Source organism: Lynx canadensis, chromosome X (genome assembly GCF_007474595.2).
Source record: "Lynx canadensis isolate LIC74 chromosome X, mLynCan4.pri.v2, whole genome shotgun sequence".
NCBI classification, from domain to species: domain Eukaryota; kingdom Metazoa; phylum Chordata; class Mammalia; order Carnivora; family Felidae; genus Lynx; species Lynx canadensis.
In genome coordinates, this window is record NC_044321.2 from 6,329,935 (window position 1) to 6,356,453 (window position 26,519).

General features: G+C 47.1%; 1 protein-coding gene across 3 annotated transcripts in view; it reads left to right on the plus strand.

Annotated features, from left to right (window-relative positions):
• TBL1X (transducin beta like 1 X-linked) overlaps window positions 1-26,519 on the plus strand; it is a 236,089-nt gene that overhangs the window by 156,546 nt on the left and 53,024 nt on the right. The window contains exons 3-5 of one of the 3 annotated variants that reach the window (XM_030305258.1): window positions 9,126-9,214; window positions 10,050-10,155; window positions 24,841-24,948. In XM_030305258.1, the coding sequence (XP_030161118.1) occupies window positions 24,891-24,948 (58 nt within the window). In that variant the 5' untranslated portion in view covers window positions 9,126-9,214; window positions 10,050-10,155; window positions 24,841-24,890. Of the gene's footprint in view, window positions 1-9,125; window positions 9,215-10,049; window positions 10,156-24,840; window positions 24,949-25,316; window positions 25,446-26,519 lie in introns of those variants that run through there. The other 2 variants (XM_030305257.1, XM_030305260.1) reach the window with 2 other exon arrangements.

The following is a 26,519-nucleotide window of genomic DNA, read 5'->3' on the forward strand; positions in this document are numbered from 1 at the left end:
TTCTGCTATGAGCTCATTAGCTATACTTCAGTTTTAATTTTTAGAGTAATATTGTAATGCTTGCAGTATCCGTCTTGAATTTGGCACAGTCTGGTGCTCTCTTCGGCGGCACATTAACACTAATTTCGCGCAGTCTGCGTTTGCACATCGTACCACATCACGGATGTGGACCTAACAACAGTTACTTCCATTCCTCTTCCATCCCCGACTTCTTCTACTGTTGTCGTACGTTTTCCTTTCATATGTTTTAAAAAGCACGATACAGGGGCGCCTGGGTGGCTCAGTCAGTTAAGCATCTGACTTCGGCTCAGTCATGATCTCACAAGCCCCACGTTCATGAGTTCGAGCCCCACGTCGGGCTCTGTGCTGACAGCTCAGATCCTGGAGCCCCTTCTGATTCTGTGTCTTCTTCTCTCTCCCTGCCCCTACCCCACTTGTGTTCTCTTTCTCTCTCTCAAAAATAAATAAAAACATTTAAAAAAAAAAAACCCACGATACAGTTACTAATTTTGCATTAAGCAATCAATTATATGTAAAAGAAATTTTATATATATTTTTAATGTTTATTTTTGAAAGAGAGGGAGCACGAGCACAGAGAGAGAGGGAGACACAGAATCTGAAGCGGGCCCCAGGCTCCGAGCTGTCAGCACGGAGCCCAACGTGGGGCTTGAACCCATAAACTGTGAGATCATGACCTGGGCCAAAGTTGGATGGTTAACTGACTGTGCCATTCAGATGCCCCTGTAAATTTTAAAATGAGAAGGGGGGCGCCTGGGTGGCGCAGTCGGTTAAGCGTCCGACTTCAGCCAGGTCATGATCTCGCGCTCCGTGAGTTCGAGCCCCGCGTCAGGCTCTGGGCTGATGGCTCGGAGCCTGGAGCCTGTTTCCGATTCTGTGTCTCCCTCTCTCTCTGCCCCTCCCCCGTTCATGCTCTGTCTCTCTCTGTCCCAAAAATAAATAAAAAACGTTGAAAAAAAAAATTAAAATGAGAAGGTAATGTGTGGTTTGTTTTTTTTTTTAATTTAAGTTGTATTTATTTTGAGAGAGAGAGCACGAGCAGGGGAGGGGCAGAGAGAGAGGGAAAGAGAGAATCCCAGACAGGCTCCACGCTGACCGTGTGGGCGGGGCTCGAACCCAGAAACCCAGAGATCATGACCTGAGCCGAAATCAAGAGTCAGATGCTCAACCGACTGAGCCACCCAGGTGCCCCAGAAGAAAATGTTTTTATGTTTATCATTTCTGTCACTCATCATTCCTTTGCACAAATCCAGATGTCCAGGTGTCAGTCTGAGCTCTTTAGCCTTCCCCTTGAAGCACGTCCGTTAATTTTTCATTAATTTTTCTTACAGGACAGGCCTATTGGCCATGAACTGTCTGTGCATTTGTTTGCCTGGAAGAGTCTTTTTCTTCATATTTCAGAGCTGTTTTGTCTGAGAGTAGAATTTTCAGTTGACACATTGTTTCGGCCCTCTGAAGATTTCATTCCATTGTTTCCTGGGTTGCATGGTTTTTGACAAGAAGTCCATGAGTTTTATCTTTCCCTCTGGCTGTAATCTGTGTATTTTTCTCTGTCTGCTTTTGAGAATTTCTTTTGACTGCAGATTTTCAGGAGATCGCGTCTTGTTAGGGTTTTCTCTGGAGTTTATCCCGCTTGGTGTTTGTTCCACTTTATGGATCTGTTTTACCTTTTTTTAACCTACAATTTCCCCAGACTTACTCGATCTTGGAAGCTTTTCTGTAGAAACACATTGTCACATCTAAGAACTTGTGCCTTCTGAACAAACACTAGAACGAGCCCTCCCCCAGGTTGGGGCAACCTGAAAGTCGCTGGTCGTTAGTTTTGCCTGTTGGTAACTCTCTCCTGTCTGCTTGGGCGGTAGAGAATAGGGTTCTGCACAAAACCCTGGACACGTCTCTGGTCCATGTGCACAGTATACCGACATTGTTACTCGTGAGAGGGGCATCAGCCGTAAGTGGCGGGCTGGCCGCCAGCTTTACGGGCACACTTCCACAATGACCGCTTTTCCCATCTCAAATATGGGTCAGAGATCTTACCAGACTTCTCACACCTGTGCCGTAATGATCCCTTGGCCGGTTAATGCACGCCACAGGAAAATTGATGGCACAGCCAGGGTTACCGCCTACAGATAACCAGACTAAAGTGTTAATTCCAAAAACGTTCAGACTAAATATTTTCTATAGACACTGGACGACAAATATTGTCATTTAACCGTACAGACTGTTTTTACTTTTATTTTATTAAGTTTACTTATTTTACCTTTATTTGATTTTATTAAGTTTGTTTTGAGAGAAAGAGAGAGAGTGCATGCAAGCAGGGGAGGGGCAGAGGGAGAGACAGACAGGGAGACAATCCCAAGCAGGCTCCACACTGTCAGTGCAGAGCCCGACACCCAGCCCAGGGCTCAGACCCACAAACTGCGAGATCATGACCTGAGCCAAAGTCAGACCCTTAGCCCACTGACCCACCCAGGTGCCCCTGCAGACTATTTTTAAAAGAAAAACGTTTTGGGGCGCCCGAGTGGCTTTGTTGGTTAAGCGTCCAACTTCAGGCCAGGTCATGATCTCACAGCTAATGAGTTTGAGCCCCACGTCGGGCTCTGTGCTGACAGCTCAGAGCCTGGATCCTGCTTCGGATTCTGCGTCTCCCTCTCTCTCTCTGCCCCTCCTCTGCTTACCCTCTGCCTCTGTCTGTTTCTCTCTCTCTCTCTCTCTCTCTCTCTCTCTCTCTCTCTCACACACTCTCTAAAAATGATATAAACAAACATTGGGTCATCTGGATGGCTCAGTCGGTTAAGCGTCTGACTTCAGCCCAGGTGATGATCTCACAGCTCAAGAGTTTGAGCCCTGTGTCGGGCTCTGTGATGACCGCCGAGTCTGGAACCTGCTTTGGGTTCTGTGTCTCTCTCTGTCTCTGCTCCTCCCCTGCTCACACTCTCTTTCTTGTTCAAAAATAAATAAACATGAAAAAAAGATTAAAAAAGAAAAATATTTTAAGGTGGTCCTTGTTTTTACCTTATGTGTTTATGACATATAAGCTGATTTTTGAAGGACATCAGAGGTTAGCCCCTTGGAGTTTATGTACAAAATTACTAGCCTTTATCACTAACAATACAAGAAAGTTTTTCTAGGTCATAAGCATAACTTTAAAAGGGAAGGCGTCCCTTTGGGGTCTCACTTAGGGATTATGCATTAACAGAAAGGTAAACCTTTACTTACAGTGGCAACACTTAATCCACCCAAATTAAGGGTTTTCCAAAAGTGAGCTTTAAAAAAAAAGAGAGAGAGAGAGAGAGAGAGAAGATAGAAAGAAATCATCCATGCATTGTGACTTTTCACTTCGCGGTACCCGTTTTCCTAGTTCAGTGAGTCAGAAGAGAAATGGGAATGATGGCCTGATTAATTCCCGACGGAGAAGGCTTATCTAGAACTGCCCTATTTCTTGATACTATTATAATATCAAAAGTAACATTTATTTTTATCAGTCATTACCATCTGGGCACACTTGTCTTCGTTTTAGTCAAGTACCGTCGTCTTTAGATTTCATACGTCCAAAGTCTGAAAAGTGTGTTTTGATATTTCTGTTGGAGAACACCCAGTCTTCCAACAGGAAAACCTCAGTTTTTTGGAAGGTCTAGTGACTGACGTGTTCAGAGTCCATCAGAGCTCTGTCTTCTGAATTTCAGCATATTGCTGGCAAGCCGTTCGGAGAGGGCTTTGGGAGCGTGGCAGACCACAGCGTATTGGCCGTGGGGTGTCGTCACCCGGGGGGGGGGGCATACAGGGATACAGGGAGGAGCAGCTAGAAGTGAAGCTCGCGGAAGAAGGGGCTTCCCAGAGTTCCTGCTGCCTGCAGGTCCGAGCCGTGAGGGAACCGTGACAGCAGAATGATATTTCTTGTGTGGGGTCACCTGGTGTGATGTGCTTGTTGGCGGGACCTGGGGTGCAGCACTGAAAACACGGTGTGATTCTGGTAGGTGGGCTTCTTCCATTATTTAATAAAGGATCAAATGAGTTTGTAGCACTTGGAACAGAGCTGGGCAGATGATAGGTGCACTTCCGCGTGAACCACTATTCTTGTTTGTTAATACCTTCACGAAACCCAGTGTGTCCCATCCGATTGGATCGTGGAACCGTTTCTCAGCTGACGCAGACCAAACGTACACTGACAGCCCGGAAAACATCGTTCTGTCGCTTTGGTGCATTCAGACCTCTAGTTGTCGGGCTCCCCAGCTCATTTGGTTTTAGGCTTCCGTGGCGCAGCCCTGCCCGTGACCGTCCCCAGCCTGTGGATAATGATCACACGCACTTGCTGACGGGCGCCTGGCCCCGGTCAGGTGTCTCACCTGCCCTTCACCATGAGTTGGGTCCCGAGGCTGAGGGATGCCAGTGTGACTCAGCAGGGTGGGCCTGGCTCGGGCCCCTATGACGTTGCACTGAAGAGGCCACCCTGGGGCTGCGGTTTTCTGAGGGTTTCACCAGGGCTGGGTTACCTGCTTCCGTGGTGCCTTCCTCACGTGGCTGGCAGGTGGTGCTGGCTCTCGGTAGGAGGCCTCTGTCCTGCTCCATGGGCAGTTTAAAAAACAGCCGCATCGACAGGGCGCCTGGGTGGCTTAGTCAGTTAGGCATCGGACTTCGGCTCAGGTGACGATCTCACGGTTCATGAGTTCAAGCCCCATGTGGGGTTCACTGCCGTCAGCGCACAGTCTGCTTCGGGTCCTCTGTCCCACCCCCGCCCCTCCCCGTTCATGCTCTGTCTCTCAAAAATAAACACACGTTGAAGGGGCGCCTGGGTGACTCAGTGGGTTAAATGTTCAGCTCTTGCTTTCGGCTCAGATCATGATCTCACAGTTTGTGAGTTCAAGCCCCACATCGGGCGTCGCCCTGACAGTGCAGAGGCTACCTGGGATTCTCTCTCCCTCTCTCTCTACCCCTCCCCCACTTGCTCTGTCTCTTAAAAAATAATTAGACAAAAAACACCCTTTATTGTGCAAATTGAATTCGATTCTACCAAGAGATAGAATCAAGCATTTAATTTATGATCAGTAAGAACATATGCTTTGTCCCTTTGCCTTAGTGATCCATGTGGGCTATTGGCTTTGTTTTGTAACTTGGGCAACCAGGAAGGAGGCATTATGATGGTCTATGGAAGCTTCCCCTAGACACTTCTTTCTGAATCTAAGACCTGCCTGAAAGTGTTATTCACCTTCTAGTATTTCACAGTAGAAATTAGGAGTCACGAAGAGAAGAACTCGGTGAGTCTCAAATCTGTTTTGTTCAAGTTTCTCCACCTTGGCATTATTGACATCTTGCCGCGAGTCAGACTTTCTTGCGGGTAGGCTGTCCTGTGAGTTTAGGATGTCCAGCGGCATCCCTGGTCTCTCCCCAGTAGTGGTCATTGGACCTCCTCCTCCTCAGGTTGTGACAGCCGACAACGTCTGCAGACCGTGCCTAACATATCCAGGGGTGGAAGACACAGTCGCCCCAGGCAGAACCACTGTGTTAAAGTACGGATACGCTGTAATAATTGCATGCTTTTATTCAGTATTACGTGCCTGGGTCCATACAAAGTCTCAGTATTAAATCTGCGAAGTCACCTGGGCAACCATTGTCAACCCAAGTGGCCCTTGATGGATCTGCCCAGGAATGTGAGCAGGTCTGAAGTCAGAACTTGGGTGCTAAAGCTGGGGGGGGGTGGGGGGTGGGGAGTGGGGGAGGGGCGGCGGCAAAACAAAACAAATCCGGTTTCTCTGATGCCTGGCACTTCGCGAAGATCCTGAACAGGAGAGTAATGTGCTTTGCTCCGAGCAGAGAAATAGTGACTTACTCTTTGTCGCGGTGTTTGCCGCGCAGAGCCATTTACCAGCTGTAGCTGTCGTGCTGGCGGGGGCCCGGGCTCCCTCCTGCACCCTGCTCCCCGTGCAGACCTCCCTGCCTGTCCCCGGCTAGCGGTCGGCTCCCGTCCCCAGGCCCCTGCTCGCTGAGCTCCTTCCCTCTGCCCGTCCTGTTGGCATCTGTCAGTCCTAGAGAGGATGCGGCTCCAACAAAGGAGGAAGAAGGCAAAATGCTATAGGGCAATTCCCCTCCCCGGTATACATCCGAAGGGATAGAAAACAGGGCCTCAAACACTTGGTGCGCGAATGTGCATAGCGACACCGTTCACAGAAGCCAAAATGCCCTTGAACTGATGGACGGATGAACAAGATGAAGTTCATCCATACAGTAGAATTCTGTTCAGCCACAGAAAGGAATGAGGTCCCAGGGCAGGCTGCATCATGGCCGAACCTTGAAAACACGATGCTGAGTGAAAGATGCCCGACACAGAAGGTATCGTTTCTTCCATTTATGTGAAATGCTCAGAATAGGCAAAGCCAGAGAGACAGAGGCTGGGCTGGAGGTTGCCAGAGCCGGGAGAGGGAGTGAGGAGAAGAAGGACTGCTAAATGAGTACAAGGTTTCCTTTCGGAGCCACGGAAATGTTTTGGGACTTGACAGGGTGGATGTTTGTGCAACACTGTGAATGTCTCGAGGCTCTGTACCTCCTACGTGGACGGACTGCCAGGATGTGTCTGCCCCATGCCTTGCCAAGAGCCGAGGAGCAACCAGAAAATCGTGCAGTCCTTTTCGCGTTTATTGTTACCTTGTGTGTTGCGTTGGTTAAGATGATTGGCATTTCACACACAGGCTTTGCAGGACGTGAACCTTTTTTGCCATTGGTGATTATTGGTAATGGTTCCGTTTGGGTAACAATAATGGGAAAATCAGTTATGATTAGGTATTAGAAGATCGGCTTTATCATCTTAATTTGTTGTTTCTATCAATAAACTAATTAATTTTGACATGTTGCATAAGCAGAAGAATGTTATCAACCAGTCATATTTTCCCTTTTTTGTGTGTTTGTAACACACAGATGATGTTAATTACACTTACTGAGTCTAACAACATATATAAAAGATAATCTTCAATTCCAAGACACTAATTTGTGAGTTACCATCTGTTTTGGACCAAAGAATAAGAATTTGATTCTAAAGGTTTTTCTGAACAGCTTGTAATAAGAGCTGTTTATATATTAATTACTTATTGAATTATTACGGATTTTAGCGTTTTAATTCCCGAGCAATTTGGGGCTTATTGTGGTGACATCTGCTCCTATTTTGATACTTTGTGGTATTTAGCAATTTCATCATAAGGCTATTTTTTTCCCCCTGTGGTAATTTTCAACTCAATCCCTAAACTAATAATTTGGTTTCTGCTTCAGGTACTATAAGGAGTATTGTCCCATTTTATTTCTACTACAGAAGTGTTTTCAGAACGAAATGTATTTGTATCTTATAAGCAGAATCAATATCCCTTTATGCCTGCCTCACTCTGGTGAATAATTCCTATTCAGAGAGTTGTAAGGGGATTTTTTTTGAATCTCTCTTCTTCAGCGGTAGGTTTTTTGTTTAGTTTAGTTTTGTTTTTGAGAGGGGGAGTGTGTGAGCAGGGGAGGGGCAGGGGGAGAGGGAGAGAGAGAATCTTAAGTAGGGTCCACACTCAGTGCAGTCTGACGCAGGGTTTGATCTCCCTGCCATGAGATCATGACCGGAGACGAAATCAAATTTGGATGCTCAACCGACTGAGCCACCCAGGCGCCCCCTGTGGTAGGTTTTTTAAAATTGCCCTCATTATTACTTTTATCTTATGTATCCTTATGACTTTTTTTAAATGTACTGTAATGAAACTTAACGGCCTGTGAACCTACCTATAAAATCGTTTTAGCCTCCTTTCTTTGAACAGCATAGCTATAAACATGACTCAGTGGGACTAATTTACTTGAATTTCCTTAAAACATTTTACAAGGCTCTGCATTCACTCATAAGAAACACCATTACTCATAGCTTCACTTGTGGAATTGAATTATATTTAACCCTGGCACCTTTTTATTATCACTTAAGGTGATTGAACAGGAATTTAGAGAAAATAGCGGGCAGCTAATTTCCTTAGATTTTGAGCTTATAGACTGTAGTAGGTAATTTAAACGTAGGAGGCTGGATCCATTCACAACCAAAGAAATTTCATGAGGAAGAAGGTGAATACTGTTCCGTAAATTCTGGTTGACTGTGTAGTGTTTATATGGACTGAAAAGTACAAACAAGATTTTGACACGAAGTCCCCTTATGAGCTGTACATCTGGCTTCTTGAGAATCGCGAATGGTGGCGGCATTCGGGTGGAATTGAAATGTATGGAAACAGTAATGGATACATCGAGACGCTTTGAATCCATATGCTTTTCGTTTGCTTTACTTTAGGGAGGCCAAAGGGAAAAAAAGATTCTTTTTTTGTTTTTTTAATTTTTTTAATGTTCACGAGAGAGAGAGAGAGAGAGAGAGAGTTAGTGAGCGCACGAGTGAGCATGAGCGGGTGAGGGACAGAGAGAGGAGGAGACCGAGAAAGCAGGCTTCAGGCTCTGAGCCGTCCGAACAGAGCCCGACGCGGAGCTCGAACCCACGAACCACAAGATCATGACCCGAGCCAAAGTCAGATGCTTAACCGACTGAGCCACCGAGGCACCCCAGGGAAAAAAGAGATTGTAACGTTACTCCTGTGTGTTGATGAGCACGGTATACCCGAGGGTGTACCCCATGGACATGCGTGCAAGACCGTTACAAACGTCAGTGTGAACAATGTCTATAAAGTTTCCTTAAATCGTGTTTTCTTCTCTTAGAGGTGTGTACGGTTTAGTTTCCTGGTTGCATATGACACAGTTCCTAAAACAAAGGTGTTTCAGATAGGCATTGATTATCATTAAAGGAGAGCAGTAGCACTGTCTGAACCAAAACGGATTATTTCCTTAGAGACTTTCCTTCCAGGATTTCTACGAGTTCAGTACCGACTGGCCATTCTCCTTCCCCTCTTTCACTTTGCAGGTAAAACTGAATAGTCTGTGTTAAAGTGGACGATGGAGATTATAACGTCATAAAATGTGTTTCGTTTGAGCTGAGATTTAAAAGGAAAACAATGTCACCGATTTGAAAAAGAAAACAAAGAAGAAGTAGGAGAGGCCAGAGGTGAATCATTCCCAAAGAATTTTAACTTTTTTCTTCAAATCTTCTCGTTTCTCCCCAGGCAGGTCCCGGCGGCCAGGTGGCAGTTTATCTGATCGGATGCTGGGGAGCTCACTGGTCCCGAGGTCTACACATGAAGTCACCGTAAAGGTGAGCAACCCACATGCTGTTGGGTCTTTGTCCTTTCACCTGAAGCCCCTTGGAGAAGTGGAAGGTGTCAGAACTGGACACTGTTTTAAAGTGGCAGGTTTTCAAGTTGCAGGGGCTCCTCCTTGCTGACTTTCAAGGCAGTAAATGGAACACCACGAAATCGTTACAGGCTATATGGTTAATTCTAAATGATGAATTCGCCTTTTATTGCCTTCAATGAATTTTGGATACTGAACCAGCTCTTCTAAACTTTTCTGGGTCTTACCAGGAGAGCATGACACCTTCTAAGACCAGTGTCAGCATTGTGAATTAAAATTAAGCCAAAAGATGCATTATAATCAGGCACACGGATATACGTTTTTGTCTCCTGTATCTTAATTTTGTGCTTTATTGGTTTATTTTTGTTAAGATTTTTTATTTTTATTTTTATTTATTAAAAATATTTTAATTTTTATTTATTTTTTGGGGGGGGCAGAGAGAAAGGGAGATACAGGATCCGAAGCAGGCTGCAGGCTCTGAGCTGTCAGCACAGAGCCCAGCAAGGGGCTCAAACACGTTAACCTTGAGGTCATGACCTGAGCCGAAGTCAGACACTTAACTGACTGAGCCACCCAGGCGCCCCTGATTTTATTTTTTTTAAGTAATTTCTCTACCCAACATGGGGCTCACATTTACAGTCCTGAGATCGAGAGTCCCGTGTTCTACTGACTGAGCCAGCCAAGCGCCCCTGGACATTATTAGTTTCTTAATGTAATTTGTTTGTATCTGCAAATTGACTAGCTGGTTAACCTTGGAACTTATTAGAACAACATGGGGTTATTACTTATATATCTAGGAGAAGATAACATTTCTAGAAGAGCAAATCAAACAGACGCCAAGAGTTGAAGCCCATGTGCCAAACTAAACCTGATGGCCAGTTCTACAAAAGTTGTCATTGTTTGGTAGGTGGGATTTTAGGGTTTGATTTTATTATTTACTTTTTGGTATTTCCTGTATTATTTACTTTTTATATTTACAATTTTGTCTTTCTGTAATTATTCTTCGTAAAAATAATAAAACCCACAGAACCTTTACAATCTTAAATACATAAAGATGGAAATTTGGGCAAGACTTTTGCTTATTGCTTTAAAAAAAAAACTCAACTGGAACTAAAGTGATAGTCCTAGATTTAACTGAAGAATTTTATTGAGGTATTTTTTTGGTTTAAAACCAAGTAATGCAAAACTGTTTAACAAAGTAAACATGTAAGAATCTTTAAAAAAAAATTTTAATGTACTTTTTTAAATGTTTATTTTTGAGAGAGAGGGAGCACATGTGCACACGAATAGGGGAGGGGCAGAGAGAGATGGGGACAGAGGATCTGAAGTGGGCCCTGTGCTTTCATTCAGCACATAGCCCGACGTGGGGCTTGAACTCACCATCCATGGGATCATGACGTGAGCCAAAGTAGGACGTTTAACCACCTGAGCCACCCAGGAGTCCCTAAATGTATAAGAATCTTGATATTTTACTCAAATATTTGAAAATTATTGTTTGCTAATGAGAACGTAAATTTGTAGGGGCACCTGGATGGCCCAGTCAGTTAAGTGTCTGACGCTTGGTTTCAGCTCAGGTCATGATCTCACGGTTCATGAGTTTGAGCCCCATATGAGGCTCTGCACTGACAGTGTGGAGCCTGCTTGGGATTCTCTCTCCCTCTCTCTGTCCTTCTCCCACTTGTATGTGCGCATGCTCTCTCAAAATAAACAAAAATTTGTAAAATGTTAATTAAGTTGAGCTTGTGATTGGCTTTAACCTAATATGTTTTCAGGGTCCATCCATGTTGCAGCATGAGTCTTTCTTATGGCCGAAGAATATTCCATCGTAGGGTTATCCCACGTCTTTGTTGATCCATCAGTTGGTGGACATTTGAGTTGCATTTCCCTTTCAGTTACGAATAATGCTGCTCTGAACGTTTGGGTACAAGTTTTTGTGCAGACGTCTGTCTCCATTTCTCTTGGGTATATATCAGAGAGGAGAATTGCTAGGTTGTATGGTAACTGTGTTTAGAATTGTGGTGAACTGCCAGGCTTTTCCATGAGTATTTTTTGAAATGTAGTTGAATCATCTTCTAAATGTCAGAGAGAAGCTGGGAGAGGTCTGCTGGTCATCAGTGTTTTGACTGGGATTTAACTCCGTCCTTAGGGAACACAAGGTTCCATTGAATGGAGCATACATTGAATTCCTACTGTGTATGATGCACTGGTTTTGAGCTTTATAGATGACTTTGGGTTTTGGGTTTTTTGTTTTGGTGTGTTTTGTGTATTTTTTTTTGGTAGCCTGTGATAATTCATTGGGAAGTTTGTAAGATGCGCATGGTCATTTGGGATGATTGCAAGGAAAGGCACTCTGTTGAGTACTGACCACAGTACCTATCGTGCATGAGTAAGATTGGGAATCATCTGTGAATCACATCCCCTTTCTGTGTGTTGGGTGCTGTGTGTCAGAAAGTGACAACTGATCATAAGCTCCCTTAGGTTTACCTAATTTCTACACGTGTGCTCCTTTGAAAGCCATTCACAGCTGACCGTGGCAATGGTGTTTCCTGCTCTTACTTTTAATATTTTAATTTTTTAAACTTTTTTATTTTTGAGGGGGGGGGGGGGGGGGCAGACAGAAAGGGAGACACAGAATCCGAAGCAGGCTCCAGGCTCTGGACGCTTAAGGGAAGGAGCCACCCAGGTGCCCCACCTGCTCTCACTTTGAAAGCGGTTGGTTTGTTCATGAGAGCATCCACAGTTGGGGGCATCAAGTTGGGGGCATCACCTCCGCTTAGCAGACAGGTAGCTTTCAAGCTGGGAACAGACAAGGCGGTTGTCGTCTTCGGTGGAGCAGGGAAACGGGGAGGAGGGGCAGCATTTTCTGTCAGGGACGAGAGTAAATAGTTTAGGCTTTGAGGGCCGGCCAGTCTCTGTCACAGCCACTCAGCTGTGCTCTTGTGTAAAAGGAGCTATCGATCACCCGTAAATGAGTGAACGTGGCTGAGTGCCAATAAAACTTTATTTATGGACACTGGAATTTGAATGTCCTCTCAATTTCATGGGTCATAAAATATGATTCTTTTGATTTCCTTTTCAACCATTTAGAAACGTAAAACCTCTTCGCAGCTCGCAGGCCCCAGGAGGGGAAGCAGCAGGTGGGGTGTGGCCTGCGGGCCGCAGTCGCCTGACTGGCGCCTGGAGGAACGCACCTGTTTTATTTCTCCCTCTTCTGACTTGTGCTTTTGGAACTGGAGTAATCTGGAAGTGCGGTTCTGGAGGGCCCATGACCGGGTTCAGACAGACGCCAAGCTGTGGTCACTTAGCAGAGGCGCTGCCCGTGTTCAGGGAGCGAAGACTTTTAGGAATTTGGGGGCCTTCCTGCCATGTAATGAGAAGTGGCCCTAACTGGAAGGTTCTCAGTCAGAGGCAGCTCCTCACCCCTCCCCGGGGCGGTAGGGAGCGGGGGCGGGGGGGGGGGGGGACACTTGGCCACACGTGGACACATTTTTCAGGGGGAGGGCGCTACTGGCATCTAGTGGGCAGAGGCCAGGGATGCTGCTGGGCCTCCGACGGTGCTCAGGAGAGCCCCCACCACAGAGACTTAGTTGGTCCCAAATGTCAGTAGTACCGAGATTTGCCACACCCACCCACTATTCCTGTCAGTGCTTTATTTTGAATTTTAAGTCTTACCAGCCTGTTTTTTTTTAATGTTTATTTATTTATTTTTGAGAGAGAAAGAGAGCGAGAGAGAGAACGAGCAGGGGAGAGGCAGAGAGAGAGGGAGACACAGAATCCGAGGCAGGCTCCAGGCTCCGAGCTGTCAGCACAGAGCGCGACACAGGGCTCGAACTCACGAACCGTGAGATCATGAGCCAAAGTTGGATGCTTAACCAACTGAGCCACCCAGGCACCCCTAAAATTTTTCTTTTTTATTTATTTATTTTTTAAATGTTTTTATTAATTTTGAGACAGAGACAGAGCATGAGCAGGGGAGGGGCAGAGAGAGAGGGAGACACAGAATCCGAAACAGGCTCCAGGCTGTGAGCTGTCAGCACAGAGCCCGACGCGGGGCTCGAACCCACAAAACCACGAGATCATGACCTGAGCCCAAGTCAGACGCTTAACTGACTGAGCCACACAGGTGCCCCTAAATTTTACCAGCCTTGTGGCTGTGAAAATGTAAGTTGCAGAGCATTTGATGATAAAAATTCAGTTCTACATTTGCCGACATAAATAGGAGGATCATCGCATTCTCATCTAATGCTTAGAGTCATAATATTTTAAGTGTTTTTTTTTATTTTATTATATTTTTGTTCTTCATTTAAACTGAAACGTGAAAAGATGCTGTTATATGACGACTTAGGAGTTCTACACCACGTGAATGGGTGAGGCATTGCCTGCTTTTATATTTATAGAGAAAGCCACGGGGTTTATTTTTCAAAACTCCAGAGGCCATGTTATATGAGCCCATGACTCCCTAACACAGGAAAGGGAGCTCTAAAGGCCAAAATAAATCCTGTGTAAGTGGGTGAAAATCAGCGTGTGTTAGAGATCGTGTAGCCAGCCTGTATGTCTTCCTAAAATCTGTTGGAGGGCCTAGTGTACATTGTAGAGAAGCTGTTTCCAACTTCTCAGTCTTGAAGATAATTAAATTTGTAAATCAATGTACAGATTAATTGGAAGTGTTGGCTTAAACCAAAGTCATTAGAAAAAGAGTACTGTTATGTCTCCAAGGCAGTCTGCTTGGAAATCTTGGGTGCATGAACTTGCATTTTAGTCTAGAGAGTGGGGGGAAGAATAGAAAAGGGAGATTGTACATTGTCTGGTCTTGGGACACACACCGTCACAGCGAGAAGCAGCAGTGGTTTGCTGTTACTAGATTGGGCACTTTTAGGAAGACTTCCTCCTGGACAGGCAGAGAGAGATGTGTAAGCAGATACAGTGGCAAGTGCACAGAGTTTGAGAGAGGACTCCGTGGCCACTTGGGAGGCACACAGATGGTTTTGGAGGTAACCCCAAGGACCAAGGACTGGACGCCTTTCCTGTCACGTCAGCATCTGCCTTTGACGTGCACTTGAAGGCCCCGGCAAGCCATTAATTAACCCAGAAGGGCGGCTAAGCACAGAAAGGACCCTTTCTGAATGCCTCACCCGGGGATGTTTTTTATTCCGTGAAGAGCAGCTTTATGTTTCTACGAAGAGAGCCCCTCCTCTCTGTCCTCCCCACCCTGAAGCCTCATTTCCTTCTTAGAAGCGCGGAGTCTTTCTCATGCAGATTATTTCTGGAGACTCTGTGCCAGGTTTTAATTACATTTTAATGAATGTGAAAACAGTTCATGTGCATGGGAGAAAATTTGGAAAATACAAAAAGCGCACATAGGGAGATAAATCTAGCAAAATTCCACCCCCAGGACTAGATGTGAGCTCTTTTGGAGGGTTCTCTTCCATTTGTGTGTGTGGGCGCGTGCGTGCGCACGTGTGTATACAAAACAAAATTTATCATCGTGTGCGTTTGAAACCTGCTTTTTTTGTATCTAACTCTGCATCATGGATGTTTTCCCCAGTCATGAAGTATTCTTTCTCGGACTTCACCTCATTCCCCTGGTTTATTCCCGTATTTAAATGGTAGTATTGTTGGTCGTAACTCTGGTAATAAAATAATAGTTGTTTGATCTGATGTGTAGGTTTGGGCCATCTGAGTGCAAATAAGTAAATAACTGTGAGATGAGTGGAAAATCTTTTCTTTAGGTATCTTTTATTACTATGAAATAATATATACATATACTCACTGGTAAACGATGGTAAGTCTAGAAAGAAAGCGGTCAAGATGAAACCACTGTTCATGTTTTCATGTACTCCCCCCCCCAACATTTTCCATGTGTGTATTTGCCTATAATTGGGGTCAAACCGTAAATGCCGTAATTCATTGAACCCTCTTGTCATTGAACAGCGAAGTATTTCAACAGCTACATGTTGGCTTAATTACAGTCACGTGGGAGAAAGAAGTAATGTAAAGTGATAAGATCAGTCTGTTTCATCTCCAAAATAAGCTGGTCCCCAAGCAGGTTTTAGAAAAGGATTGTATGTAAATGTTAATACGTGCATTAAAAATTTGGGGCACGTGGGTGGTGGGTCTGTCCGTGAAGCATCCGACTTTGGCTCAGGTCATGATTTCATGGTCCGTCAGTTCGAGCCCCATGTCAGGCTCGGTGCTGACAGCTCGGAGCCTGGAGCCTGGTTCCGATTGTGCGTCTCCCTCTCTCTGCGCCTCTCCTGCTCGTGCTCTGTCTCTCTCCCTGAAAAATAAACAAACATGAAAAAAAAAATTTTAACTAAAAAAAAATTTCCCCTTAAACTGACCACTGATTGTAAAATAAAAGTAAACCCAGTTCCCGTTTGAAGGGAGGAAGACGTCCTGGGGGAAGCAGTCAGCAAGTTAAGACCCACTGCGTTGAAGCCAGAATGTCCACGAAGAAAGAGAGAAAGTGCCTTTTGGATGATGAGGTCATTGCCAACAGATTTTCTGGTGGCTCTGGCTCTTGGTCCTCGGGCTGCAGAGAGACAGGTCCCAGAGACCTGAGTCTTTTCCAGATTACTTGAACCCAATGGATTCTTCCAGCGTCCATGCCAGCAGGCTAATAGGGAACGAGAAATGAGACAAACTTTTCTTCCATCCCTGGAGAAAAAGGGCTGCTTTGAAAGATTTTAAGAGACTATTTCATAATGGGGCAGATTGTTAACAGAGAAACTTTCCCCTGTAATGGTATCAGATTGGGACCTAATTTCCTCCTTTAATGCCTGTGTGCTTTGCTCTGTATCTGGGGACAAGGCCAGCTCCCATATAGGTCCCTTGTGGTCATATCTTCAAGGTAATCAAGTGGCAGTTCCAACTTGATGTTTGGGGCAGCCCTCTCCCTGCTAAATAAAACGAAACCCTTAAACGATATTTCTCTTGCGGCTGAACTTTGAACTAATTTGGGAAGGGAGCCGTGGTGAATAGGAGTTTCTGCCACCTTGCAGTCAAATCGCAAAATGAAGAAACTCGCCTTCGGTTTCTCGAAGGCTCTTCTGCCCAGATCGCTGCATGTGCTGGCGCCTTCCCTTCGCAGGCGCCACAGACACGCCATGGGCCACACTCTTGGGTCTCCACCACCCCGCCTCCACCGCTCTGGTCTGGGAGCAGCTCAACCAGGGAGTGCTGGGGCCTTCCCCGTGCACTGAACAGCTCAGATCAGCCAGTTCCGGGGCCTCATGTCACAACTGGGTCAGGCAAGAAAGTAAACACAACTGCCCTAATTAAGAACCCCTCTGTTTGGGGGGTTATTTTTTGCTTTGTTTTTCCACGTGTTTGAGGCCAAGGAGCTGTCCCAGGGCCCCCAAAGCTTTCTTTTATTCTAGAACTGGAGCGGTCGGAGAGCATCCGTGGGAGTTCTCAGAACTGGGGCTGGAAACAGATGCTGTTCCCGAACCGGTGAGGTGTTGAAAGTTGCCTTGTGTTGGGGCGCTTGCGTGGTTCAGTCGGTTAAGCATCCGACTTCGGCTCAGGTCACGATCTCACTGTTTGTGAGTTCAAGCCCCGTGTTGGGCTCTGTGCTGACAGCTCAGAGCCTGGAGGCTGCTTCTGGTTCTGTGTCTCCTCCTCTCTCTGCCCCTCCCCTGCTTACACTCTTTCTCAAAAATAAATAAAAACATGAAAAAAGAAAGAGAAAAAGAAAGAGAGAGAAAGAAAGAAAAGAAAGGAAGGAAGGAAGGAAGGAAGGAAGGAAGGAAGGAAGGAAGAAAGAAAGAGAAAGAAAAGGAAGAAAGAAAGGAAGAAAAGGGAGGGAGGGAGGGAGGGAGGAAGGAAGGAAGGAAAGAAAGAAAGAAAGAAAGAAAGAAAGAAAGAAAGAAAGAAAGAAAAGAAAGAAAGAAAGAAAAGAAAGAAAGAAAAGGAAGAAAAGAAAGGAAGAAAAGGGAGGGAGGGAGGGAGGAAGGAAGGAAGGAAGGAAGGAAGGAAGGAAGGAAGGAAGGAAGGAAGGAAGGAAGGAAAAGAAAGAAAAACAGTCCTCTTGTATCTCCAACGCATCCATGTTAGGAAAGGAATACACACCGTGAGGCCTCTGTGCATCGTGCTTTCTTCGACGGGTTTTAGAAGTTCCACTTGCGGGTTTGGAGATCACCGATAAACTGTTCCCAGGAGAGCAGCTCTGAGTCCATTTAGTGAGAGTGGGGTGTCCTGCCGATCCCTCCAGAAGGCCCGTTTTGGTCGCTCTTTGGGGATGCGCACAGTCAGCTGGATGGGAGGACGAGCTGCCACATCCTGGATCTCTACTGTGCAGGAGGCCCCGCTCTGAGAATTTACAGAAAAGCGTTTAACCCTCGCAGCCTCTTCCAGGCATAGGGGCTATTGCTATCCTCAGTTCGGAGATGAGAAACGGAGTCCTGTGACCTGGCCGCCAACCTGGAGCTAGAAAGCGATGGCATTATGATTAGAAATCGGAGTTTCTGGCTCTTAGCCACCGGGCGCCCTGAATCCTGCATGAATCCCATGCTTTGACCCTGACTTTATTGCAGCCAGCACAGACCTCATGCGCCCGCTAAAAGTGTTCTTCCAGAGTGGAGAGAGGACATAGGCCGGCTTCTACCCGACATAATAGACACCGATGGCGTTTCCTAGACACCAGCTTATCACAGATGGTGGTCTTCCCGCGCTGGGTCTAGGGGAGCATTTGGTATATCATAAAAGGTCAAAATCGTTCTTGTATAGCAGCCCCCTCAGGCATGCGTGCGTGCATGCATACACATGCACACACACATACACACACACATACATACACACACACACACACACACACACACACACACACACACACGACTCCTGTGCAGCTTTTCTTTTCCTATTCCTATGTTTCTCCCCCGACCTCGTCTTCATCAACAGGAATTGCGTTTCCCCTCTGCCAGACCTTCCCTTCTCAGAAGTTGGAGGCCGTCCATAATAGTTTCGGGGGCTTAACTATTGGAGCCCTTCGTTGTTTGCGTAGATGTCTTACTAAATAGCTTAAAGACAGGTTGTGTGTGAATTTGTTTAATCCCTAGTATTTCTAAACACCATACCTTGAATATGGTAGACACCCAGAACTTTGTTCTATCACCCCCTCTTACACCATCCCCTTACACACAGAAAATGCCTGGCAGACCGTTTGTGCGCGTTGTTATTTGCAGCGGGATTTCGGTAAGTTCCGGTATAGGATCCAGTCATGCTTGGGTGACGTGAGCTGCTGCTTTGCAGTGTGAAGGCTTCCCGGCCTCTTCGCAGACCTTTCTTTCCCAGGAGGAGCACGTAGGAAACAACACACAGTGCTGACAGTTGAATAAAGTGCACAGCAAGCGTTAGGGCTGAGATGTGATGCGCGATGTCACAAGGCCTCCGGAGAGCGTTCAGCCCCACCCCACCCCCGTGTGAAATGTGCCTTTACCTGTGTTCTCGCTTCAGATATCTGAGTGTTTGATGGAGGGAGCCAGGGCGAGGTGAAGTCGAGGGGGTTCGTTCATTGTGGGATTGTTATTTCGGCAGAAGTACGAGTGGCGGGAAAGGCCTTGAAAACTGGCACACGTGGGCCACGCTGAATTGGCCCGGTGAGTGTGGAGCCCACAGCCTCCTCTGAGGGGCATGAGCATCCATGTGTATCTGTCCTTCTGGAAACCGGACGTGACGGGGTCACGAGGACCCACGAGAAATGACCTGTGGCCCCGGTGTGCTTTTTCTTCCCCTTAAAATCAAACTGGTGGTTTCAGACGGTTCCACTTTTGTGACCTTGAAGCATGTACGTTAAAAAGCTGGAGGAGTCCAGCTCACAAAGACAAACAGTGGACAGGAGAGTGGGTGCCAGGGACCAGGGGGAGGGGGAAATGTGGAGTGAGTGTTCAGTGGGGACAGAGTTCCGGTGTGGGAAGATGAGAAAGTTCTGGAGATGGATGGGGGGATGGTTGCTCAACAGCATGAATGTACTCAGTGACAGTGAATTGTACATCAGAAGGTTATGATAGTAAATTATATGTGATGTATATTTTACCACATTAAAAACAGAAGAGCAAGAAATAGAGCTGAACCATTCGTGTAAATTGAACCTCTGTCGTCTGATACAGAGAACTCAGGCCGTCCTGTCCTTGAGTAGAAATTGTGGAAATGTAGAGCAGCTCATGCTAAGGAGTTCACAGCCTTGCCTTACCAATCTTTTCCATCCGCAAGAGCCATTTCACGTTTAAGCGAAGGCAGGAATGGGGGACTTGAGAAATGGTATCACTACCATTGAAACTCCTACTGCCTAAGCCATTGCTTATGACTGGGTTTCGTAAAGAACAGGACAAGGGCTCCTTCCTTGTCTTCACTCATGGATGGCCTCAGAAAATGGCACCTGGGAAGGCGGGTGACAGGAGAGGCAGAATGTCCTTGCTGACACTGAAATCAGAAGTGTTGTGTTGGCGGGGGCACCTGGGTGACCCAGTTGGTTGAGCGTCCGACTTCGGCTCAGGTCATGTTCTCGCGGTTCGCGGGTTCGAGCCCCACGTTAGGCTCTGTGCTGACAGCTCGGGGCCTGGAGCCTGCTTCGGATTCTGTGTCTCCCTCTCTCTCTGCTCCTCCCCCACTCACACTGTGTCTCTCTTTCTCTCTCAAAAATAAATAAACATTTTTAAAAAATAGAAAAAAAGGAAGAAACATTGTGTTGGGAATGCATCCTTGTGTTCCGAGCCGGTGAACTTGAATACCTCTAGTACCTGAGCACTTTGTTATATGAAATTATACAGCAGAACTCGGGGAGCGGGGGGAGATCCATCATTTTATTCTAACATCCATCTGTGAGATTTAGATCTTGTCTTGGAGAACAGAGGATAGGTAAGTTCTTTCCCACCCTTATGAGTGGAAGTTGGTGAGGTTGGTCTAAAACAGTAACTTTTGGCCAATGAATCTCAGCCATTTGCCCCGTGGAGTCAAAAAAAGTGAAGTGAACCCTTCAAAACAACCCCCATTGCCTTCGCATTCATTGCTTGGAGAGGTGGCAACTAAGCACCCAGTTAATTGTTGGTTTCTCTTGATTTCAGTGTAATCAGACCCATTGATGAGTTGAAGTGGACCGAATATTGCTGCTAGGTTTATGGTCAGTTCAGAGAGTGTTCTCATGTTTGTATTGAATAGTCTAAGAATATATATGCACGTTTTACTGGTTACTGTAAATTCTTTTTTTTTTTTTTTTTCATTAGGTTTTAAAAGAAACGTTTAATAGGGGCACCTGGGTGGCTCAGTTGGTTAAGTGTCTGACTTCGGCCTAGGTCATGATCTCGCTGTTCCCGAGTTTGAGCCCTGCATCAGGCTCTGTGCCGACAGCTCAGAGCCTGCTTCAGATTCTGTGTCTCCCTCCCTCCCTCCCTCTCTCTCTCTCTCTCTCTCTCTCTCTCTCTCTCTGCCCCTCCTGCATTTGCACTCTCTCTTTCTCAAAAATAAACATTAAAAAGAATTAAAGGAACAGTCATTTAATTTTTATACATTTATGTGTGTGTGTGTGTATGTATATATATATATATATATATATAGAGAGAGAGAGAGAGAGAGAGAGAGAGAGAGAGATAGAAAGAAAGAAAGAGGGCCTGTGTGAGCAAGGGAGGGACAGAGGGAATCCCAAGCAGGCTCCACACCATCAGCACAGAGCCCACCACAGGGCTCGAACTCACAAACCGTGCGATCGTGACCTGAGCCGAAACCGAGAGTCGGCTGCCCAGCTGATGGAGCCACCCAGGCAGGCGCCCCGAAGAAACAATCATTTAAAAGCTAGTTGGGTGTTCAGTTGTGTCTAGGGTAATTGATCCAGCTACTAGGATTTGTTTTTCTTTTGTTTTGCTTTTTTTAGAGAGAGAACGGGAGAGGGGCCGAGGGAGAGAGAATCTTGAGCAGGCCCCACATTCAGCGCAGACCCCGACATAAGGCTCAGTCCCGCAACCTTATGAGACCATAACCTGGGCCGAAATCAAGAGTTGGATGCTTAACTAACTGAGCCACCCAGCCGCCCCCAGTTACTAGGGTTTTTGGGGTGGTGTTTTGTTTTTTGTTTTTTTTAATTAAACTGTATAGCTCAGGTAGAGCAGTTGGGGGGACATAGGGCAAGTCTCGTTGACCAAGTGACATTTCACCTGGTTCTCTTGCAGGCCACGGCTGGTTTCTGTTTTCTTTTCTCTGCTGCTTGCAAGTCCAAAAGCCTTTAAAAAGTTAACACTGTGTTGGGAAAGCCTTATCCTAACTTATAAACTTAGAAAAATTGGTCCATGATAGGAAGTCTGAGGATGGCGCGTAAAGAGAAAGAGGAGCGGACTGACAAAAATTGCCCCCGGTCCCTGGTGTCTTACGGATGTCGTGTCCCCTGCTCCGCGGTCCTGTGCGGTCACATGTGCAGACACGTGTGTTTAGCAGACACTTGGGGCTGGGGAACGAGAAGCGGCTTCTTGAAGGTGCATCATCTGGAAACACTTTCTCCGTAGAAACCAAAAGAGATCCGACTGCTGAAGGAAGAACTCCGCGTTTCGCTTTCTGATGAACATACTGGTGATCTTGTGGGAAGATTGGACGCAGCCTGTTAGAAAAAGCCCAGCTCTTAGGCTGCGTTTTCAGCGATCTCTTGCGGGGGCTTGGCCGCGTCCTTAAGCGACACCTGTGAGCTAGCGGCACACGGCGTACGACTCTGTCCGTGCGTTTTCATTTTCATTGCAAACACGACGTGCTGGGTTTTCTTCTCCAGGCGTGTTCTCGACCAGCAGCACTTTTGCAGTTCGGACCATTTGGCCAAGTCTGGAGACGTTTTTGATCGTCAGAACCGTGGCGGGTGGGAGCTGGTGCTGGCATCTAGCGGGTGGAGGCCAGAGAGGACACTCAGCAGCCGCCTCCGGTGCACAGCACAGCCCCATAACAGAATCCTCTGGCTCTGCATATCTAAAATGCTGACATTGAGAGCCTGATGATTAGATGTTGCTTCTTTCTTTGTTGGGGGGGGGGGGGGGGAAGGGCAGAGAGAGAGAGGGAAAGAGAGCAACAGAGAGAGAAAGAACGTTAAGCAGCCTCCACGCTGGGTGGGGATCCCCGATGCAGGGCTCAAGACCTCACGCCTGCGGGGCGGTGACCTGAGCCAAAATTGAGGCTTGGGCGCTCAACTAACCGAGCCACCCAGGCGCCCCAGAGTTTACTTATTTCTAAGCACCCAACGTGACAGAATAAACAACGACGTGACTCGGGGTGGTGTCTGAGTCATTTCGCGCTGCTGTGGCAACACACAACAGATGGGGCAGCTTAAACGTCACGTTTATTGCTCGCAGCTCTGGGAGCTAGAAGTCTGAGATCCAGGCACTGGCAGATTTGGGATCGGGTGAGGACCCACTTCCTGTTTCCTCCATGATGTCTGCTCATTGTGTCCTCACTTGGCTGAAGGATGAGAGCTCTCTGGGGGTCTCTAACATATAAGGGCGCTAATCCCATTCATGAGGGCCCCACCCTCATGACCTAATCACCTGCCAGTGGCCCCACCTTTGAGCACATAGTGAATTCATCATTGTAACTGACTCATTACTGCCCCGCTCAACGTCAGCTCAGCATCAGCAAAAGTCCGTTCAGTGTTAGCCTTGTGTGGCGCACGATTTTGTTATTGTTTACATTGTCTCCCCTCAGTAATGTTTTTTGTTTCATTTGGTTATGCTCCGATCTCGTAGTTTTTTTATTTAGCCTCTCATATTTTCCTAATGCTGTCTTATGAGTGAATTTCCCAGAATTCAAACAAATCTCAGGACAGATCTGTATTTCGGCTGTCAGATTTTCTCTTCAGTATATACAGAAGCACAGAATATCACCAAATTAACTAAACATAAGCATTTTTAAAAATCAACTTTTTTATTCATTTGTGAGAGACAGAGACAGAGTGCAAGGTGGGGGTGGGCAGAGAGAGGAGATCGAGAATCTGAAGCAGGCCCTGGGCTCTGAGCTATCAGCACAGAGCCCGACGCCGGACTCGAACTCACGAACCACGGGATCACAAGCTGAGCCGAAGTTGGACGCTCAGCCGACTAAGCCACCCAGGCGCCCCAACATAAGCATTTTTTGAGTGGCAAAATTCTGGTAACTACAGTGAGAATTGGAATAACCCAAGAGGCAGTCATGTTGTTTGTCTTCTGCTGCCTGTTGCCACGGGTGCAACGGCCAGAAACAACACATTGCTTATCCCGAGTCTAGGCACGCCTTTGCTGGGTCCTCTGCTCAGGGTCTCACGGGATTGTGGACAACGTGGTGGCTGGGCTGCATCTGCGTTTGGAGCTTGCCCGTCCCTCCATCCCGCCCCCAAGTTTCCACCTGCCTTCCAGCTGTCCGGAGGTCTCTGCCAGACCAATGCGGTGAGCTCTGTGACAACATACAAAAGTTGGAGTTCCTCTTTGTCCATGCGCCAGTGTCCCGAGACGTGGCTTCTTCATAGAAATGACGTCAAGTGGACGTGCACCCTTTACTCCTCATTCACGATTGGTTTACTTCTCCGTGCTAGGGACGGGCCCATACGCAGAGCGACTATCAGCTTATCGCTTAAACTCGGCAAGTGAAGGGTATTTTGATGAATCGTTTTTCTAGAACAACAGGTATGATCCAGTCAATGTCGTTACCTGCCCTAGGGGTGTTGACATGACTTCTAGTCTGCTCAGGCATCTTCTGTGTCTCTGGAAAAGCGTGTAGTGTTCTATCTGACCACGTCCATCAGAATGCACCTCAGGAACACAGTCATGCTCATTACCAAGTACGTTGTCATGTACGCAGCACACACGTGATTTTTAGTGAATAAAAAGTTGGGCTTCGTGGGGCGCCTGGGGGGCTCAGTGGGTCTGACTCTTGGTTTCAGCTCAGGTCATGACCTCACAGTCCGTTGTGACACTGAGCCCCAAGTCGGGCTCTGTGCTGGCAGCACGGAATCTGCTTGGGCTGCTCGCTCGCTCGCTCGCTCTCAGTCTCTGCCCCTTCCTGTGTGCACGCGCTCTCTCTCTTCCTGTCTCTCTCACTCTCTCAAAATAAATAAGCATTAAAAAAATAAGTCGGGGGGCTCCTGGGTGGCTTGGTCGGTTAAGCGTCCAACTTCGGCTCAGGTCATGATCTCACAGTCCGTGAGTTTGAGCCCCGCGTCGGGCCCTGTGCCGACCGCTCAGAGCCTGGAGCCTGTTTTGGATTCTGTGTCTCCCTCTCTCTGCCCCTCCCCTGTTCATGCTCTCTCTCTGTCTCAAAAATAAATAAATGTTAAAAAAAAAATTAAAAAAAAAATAAGTCAGATTTTGTTTCCATTATCTGTTGCCCCTGAATTTGTCCCCATCAGTGTGGTTTGTGCCTGACCCTCCCAGCCTTGTAAAATACACCAACACTTCTTTCGTTTTTTTAATTTTTTGAAACATTCGTCCCGGATGCGTGTATATTGACGTATATTATTACAAAGTTATAATTACCTTCATGGTTATAACGTCACATCACGGGTGTTATTTCTTTAGTTGTCTCAGCGAGATGCAGTGACACAAATACAGGCAGTGTTTCAACACTCTCTCTCCACTTTCTCCTGTCGTCTAACAGAGGGCGGCTCCCGCATCGTGAAGACCTCGTCTCCGCGAGGTGAGGCTAAGATGAGCATAACCAGCGACGAGGTGAACTTCCTGGTGTATCGCTACCTCCAGGAGTCAGGTAAGAGGCTTGGGTGTCTGTCGGCAGGGGAGTCCTCTTCAACATGCCACGTGCACGTCTACCAACGGTTGGGCCGGAAAACCAGGCCGTAGGAAAAGAAGAGCAAACAAACGACGTTCTTATTAAGAGAGTTGAAAAAGAGAAGGCTCCGGGGCCGCCCCGTTCCCGGGATGGGGTGGGGAGCGCGTTCTTTTCTTCCCTTGATATTTCTGTCCGGGTGAGATCAGATTGGAGTTAAGGTCAAGAGCAGTTGGGATGGACGTCGAGAGTGGGGTAGCGGAGGGAGCGGCGGCTCTTGGCTTCCTGCACGGTGAGGGCGTTTGTGGACCAGTCTGTCGTCACGATGTGTCTGTCTCTGAACCTCTCAGAGTTGGAACCAGTGATCTGTTGAGCCCCTGAACCACTCCCCCAAATGGACCGTTGTCAGTTTCCCAAAACGTGGGAGTAGTTCCGGTTTCTTCCAGCACTTCTGATTAGGACCAAGATGTTACTCGGCGGTAAGCAAAGGCCTGGGCAGATACGTGTTCCCCGCAGACACAGTGGACCTTGTGAGTAGCGTCTGCTATCCTCCGGGAGTGGGGGAGGGGCTGACAAGCACCCGAGGCCCGGGGTCTGGCCGGGCTTTGTCACAGGCCAGCCACAGTCCTCTGAGGAGCCCTGTGATGCCTCAGAGCGTGGATCCCCCCCCATTCCTCAATGTCGCAGATGCCCCACACAGCGGAGCCTCACCATAGTGTCGTGGGTTGCTTGTGGGTGCTTTTTTGAATTCTCAAGAGTCTGAATTCTTCTTAAATTCACGTTATTCGGTTTTTAATGAATTTCTAAAAATGAATATTGTCTTCCGAACTTTAAAATACTTCATTCGAGACGTACACGACGACGTTCGTGGAGGACATCCTACCCCTTCCGGTACGCGAGTTGGCGCCTGTGTGCGACCCTCCTCTGTCGTCCCCTCTCTCTCTTCAGTGGTAACTGCCCCTCCTGGTTTTTGCATTTGCTGTGTCTGCGATGGCTTCCTAAGCAGTGGGCGTACAGATGTATTAGTTTGCCCCGGCTGCTGTAACAAAGTACCACGGACCGGGGCGGCTTGAACAGAAATACGTTGTCTCACGTTTCTGGGGAACCAAAGTCCAAAATCAGGGTGTGGGCAGCCTTGGTTCCTTCTGAAGCCGCCGAGGGAGTCTCTTCCATGCCTGTCTCCCAGCTTCCGGTGGTTTGCTGGCCGTCTTTGCCTTTGTCGTCACACGGCCTCTCCCTGTGTGCCTCCACCCCTGTCCAAATTGGTCAGATTTCTCCTTTCTGTAAATCTTCCTTCCGAGATTCTCTCCTTTTGGAAACAGCCGTCCTGGATTAGGGCCTCCCTGTGGTGCAGTAAGAACCCATCTTAGCATAACATCTGCAGCGACCGTGTTTCCGGATAAGGTCACTTTCTGAGGTGGACCAGGGCTTAGGACTGACTTAGGAATTTGGGGCGGGATCACTTCAGCCCCTAACTCTTGGTTTGGCACGTGTTTGAGCCTCTTACGCTTGATATCCTATCGTTTATGTTCCGCGACTTGGTCTTTCAAGAC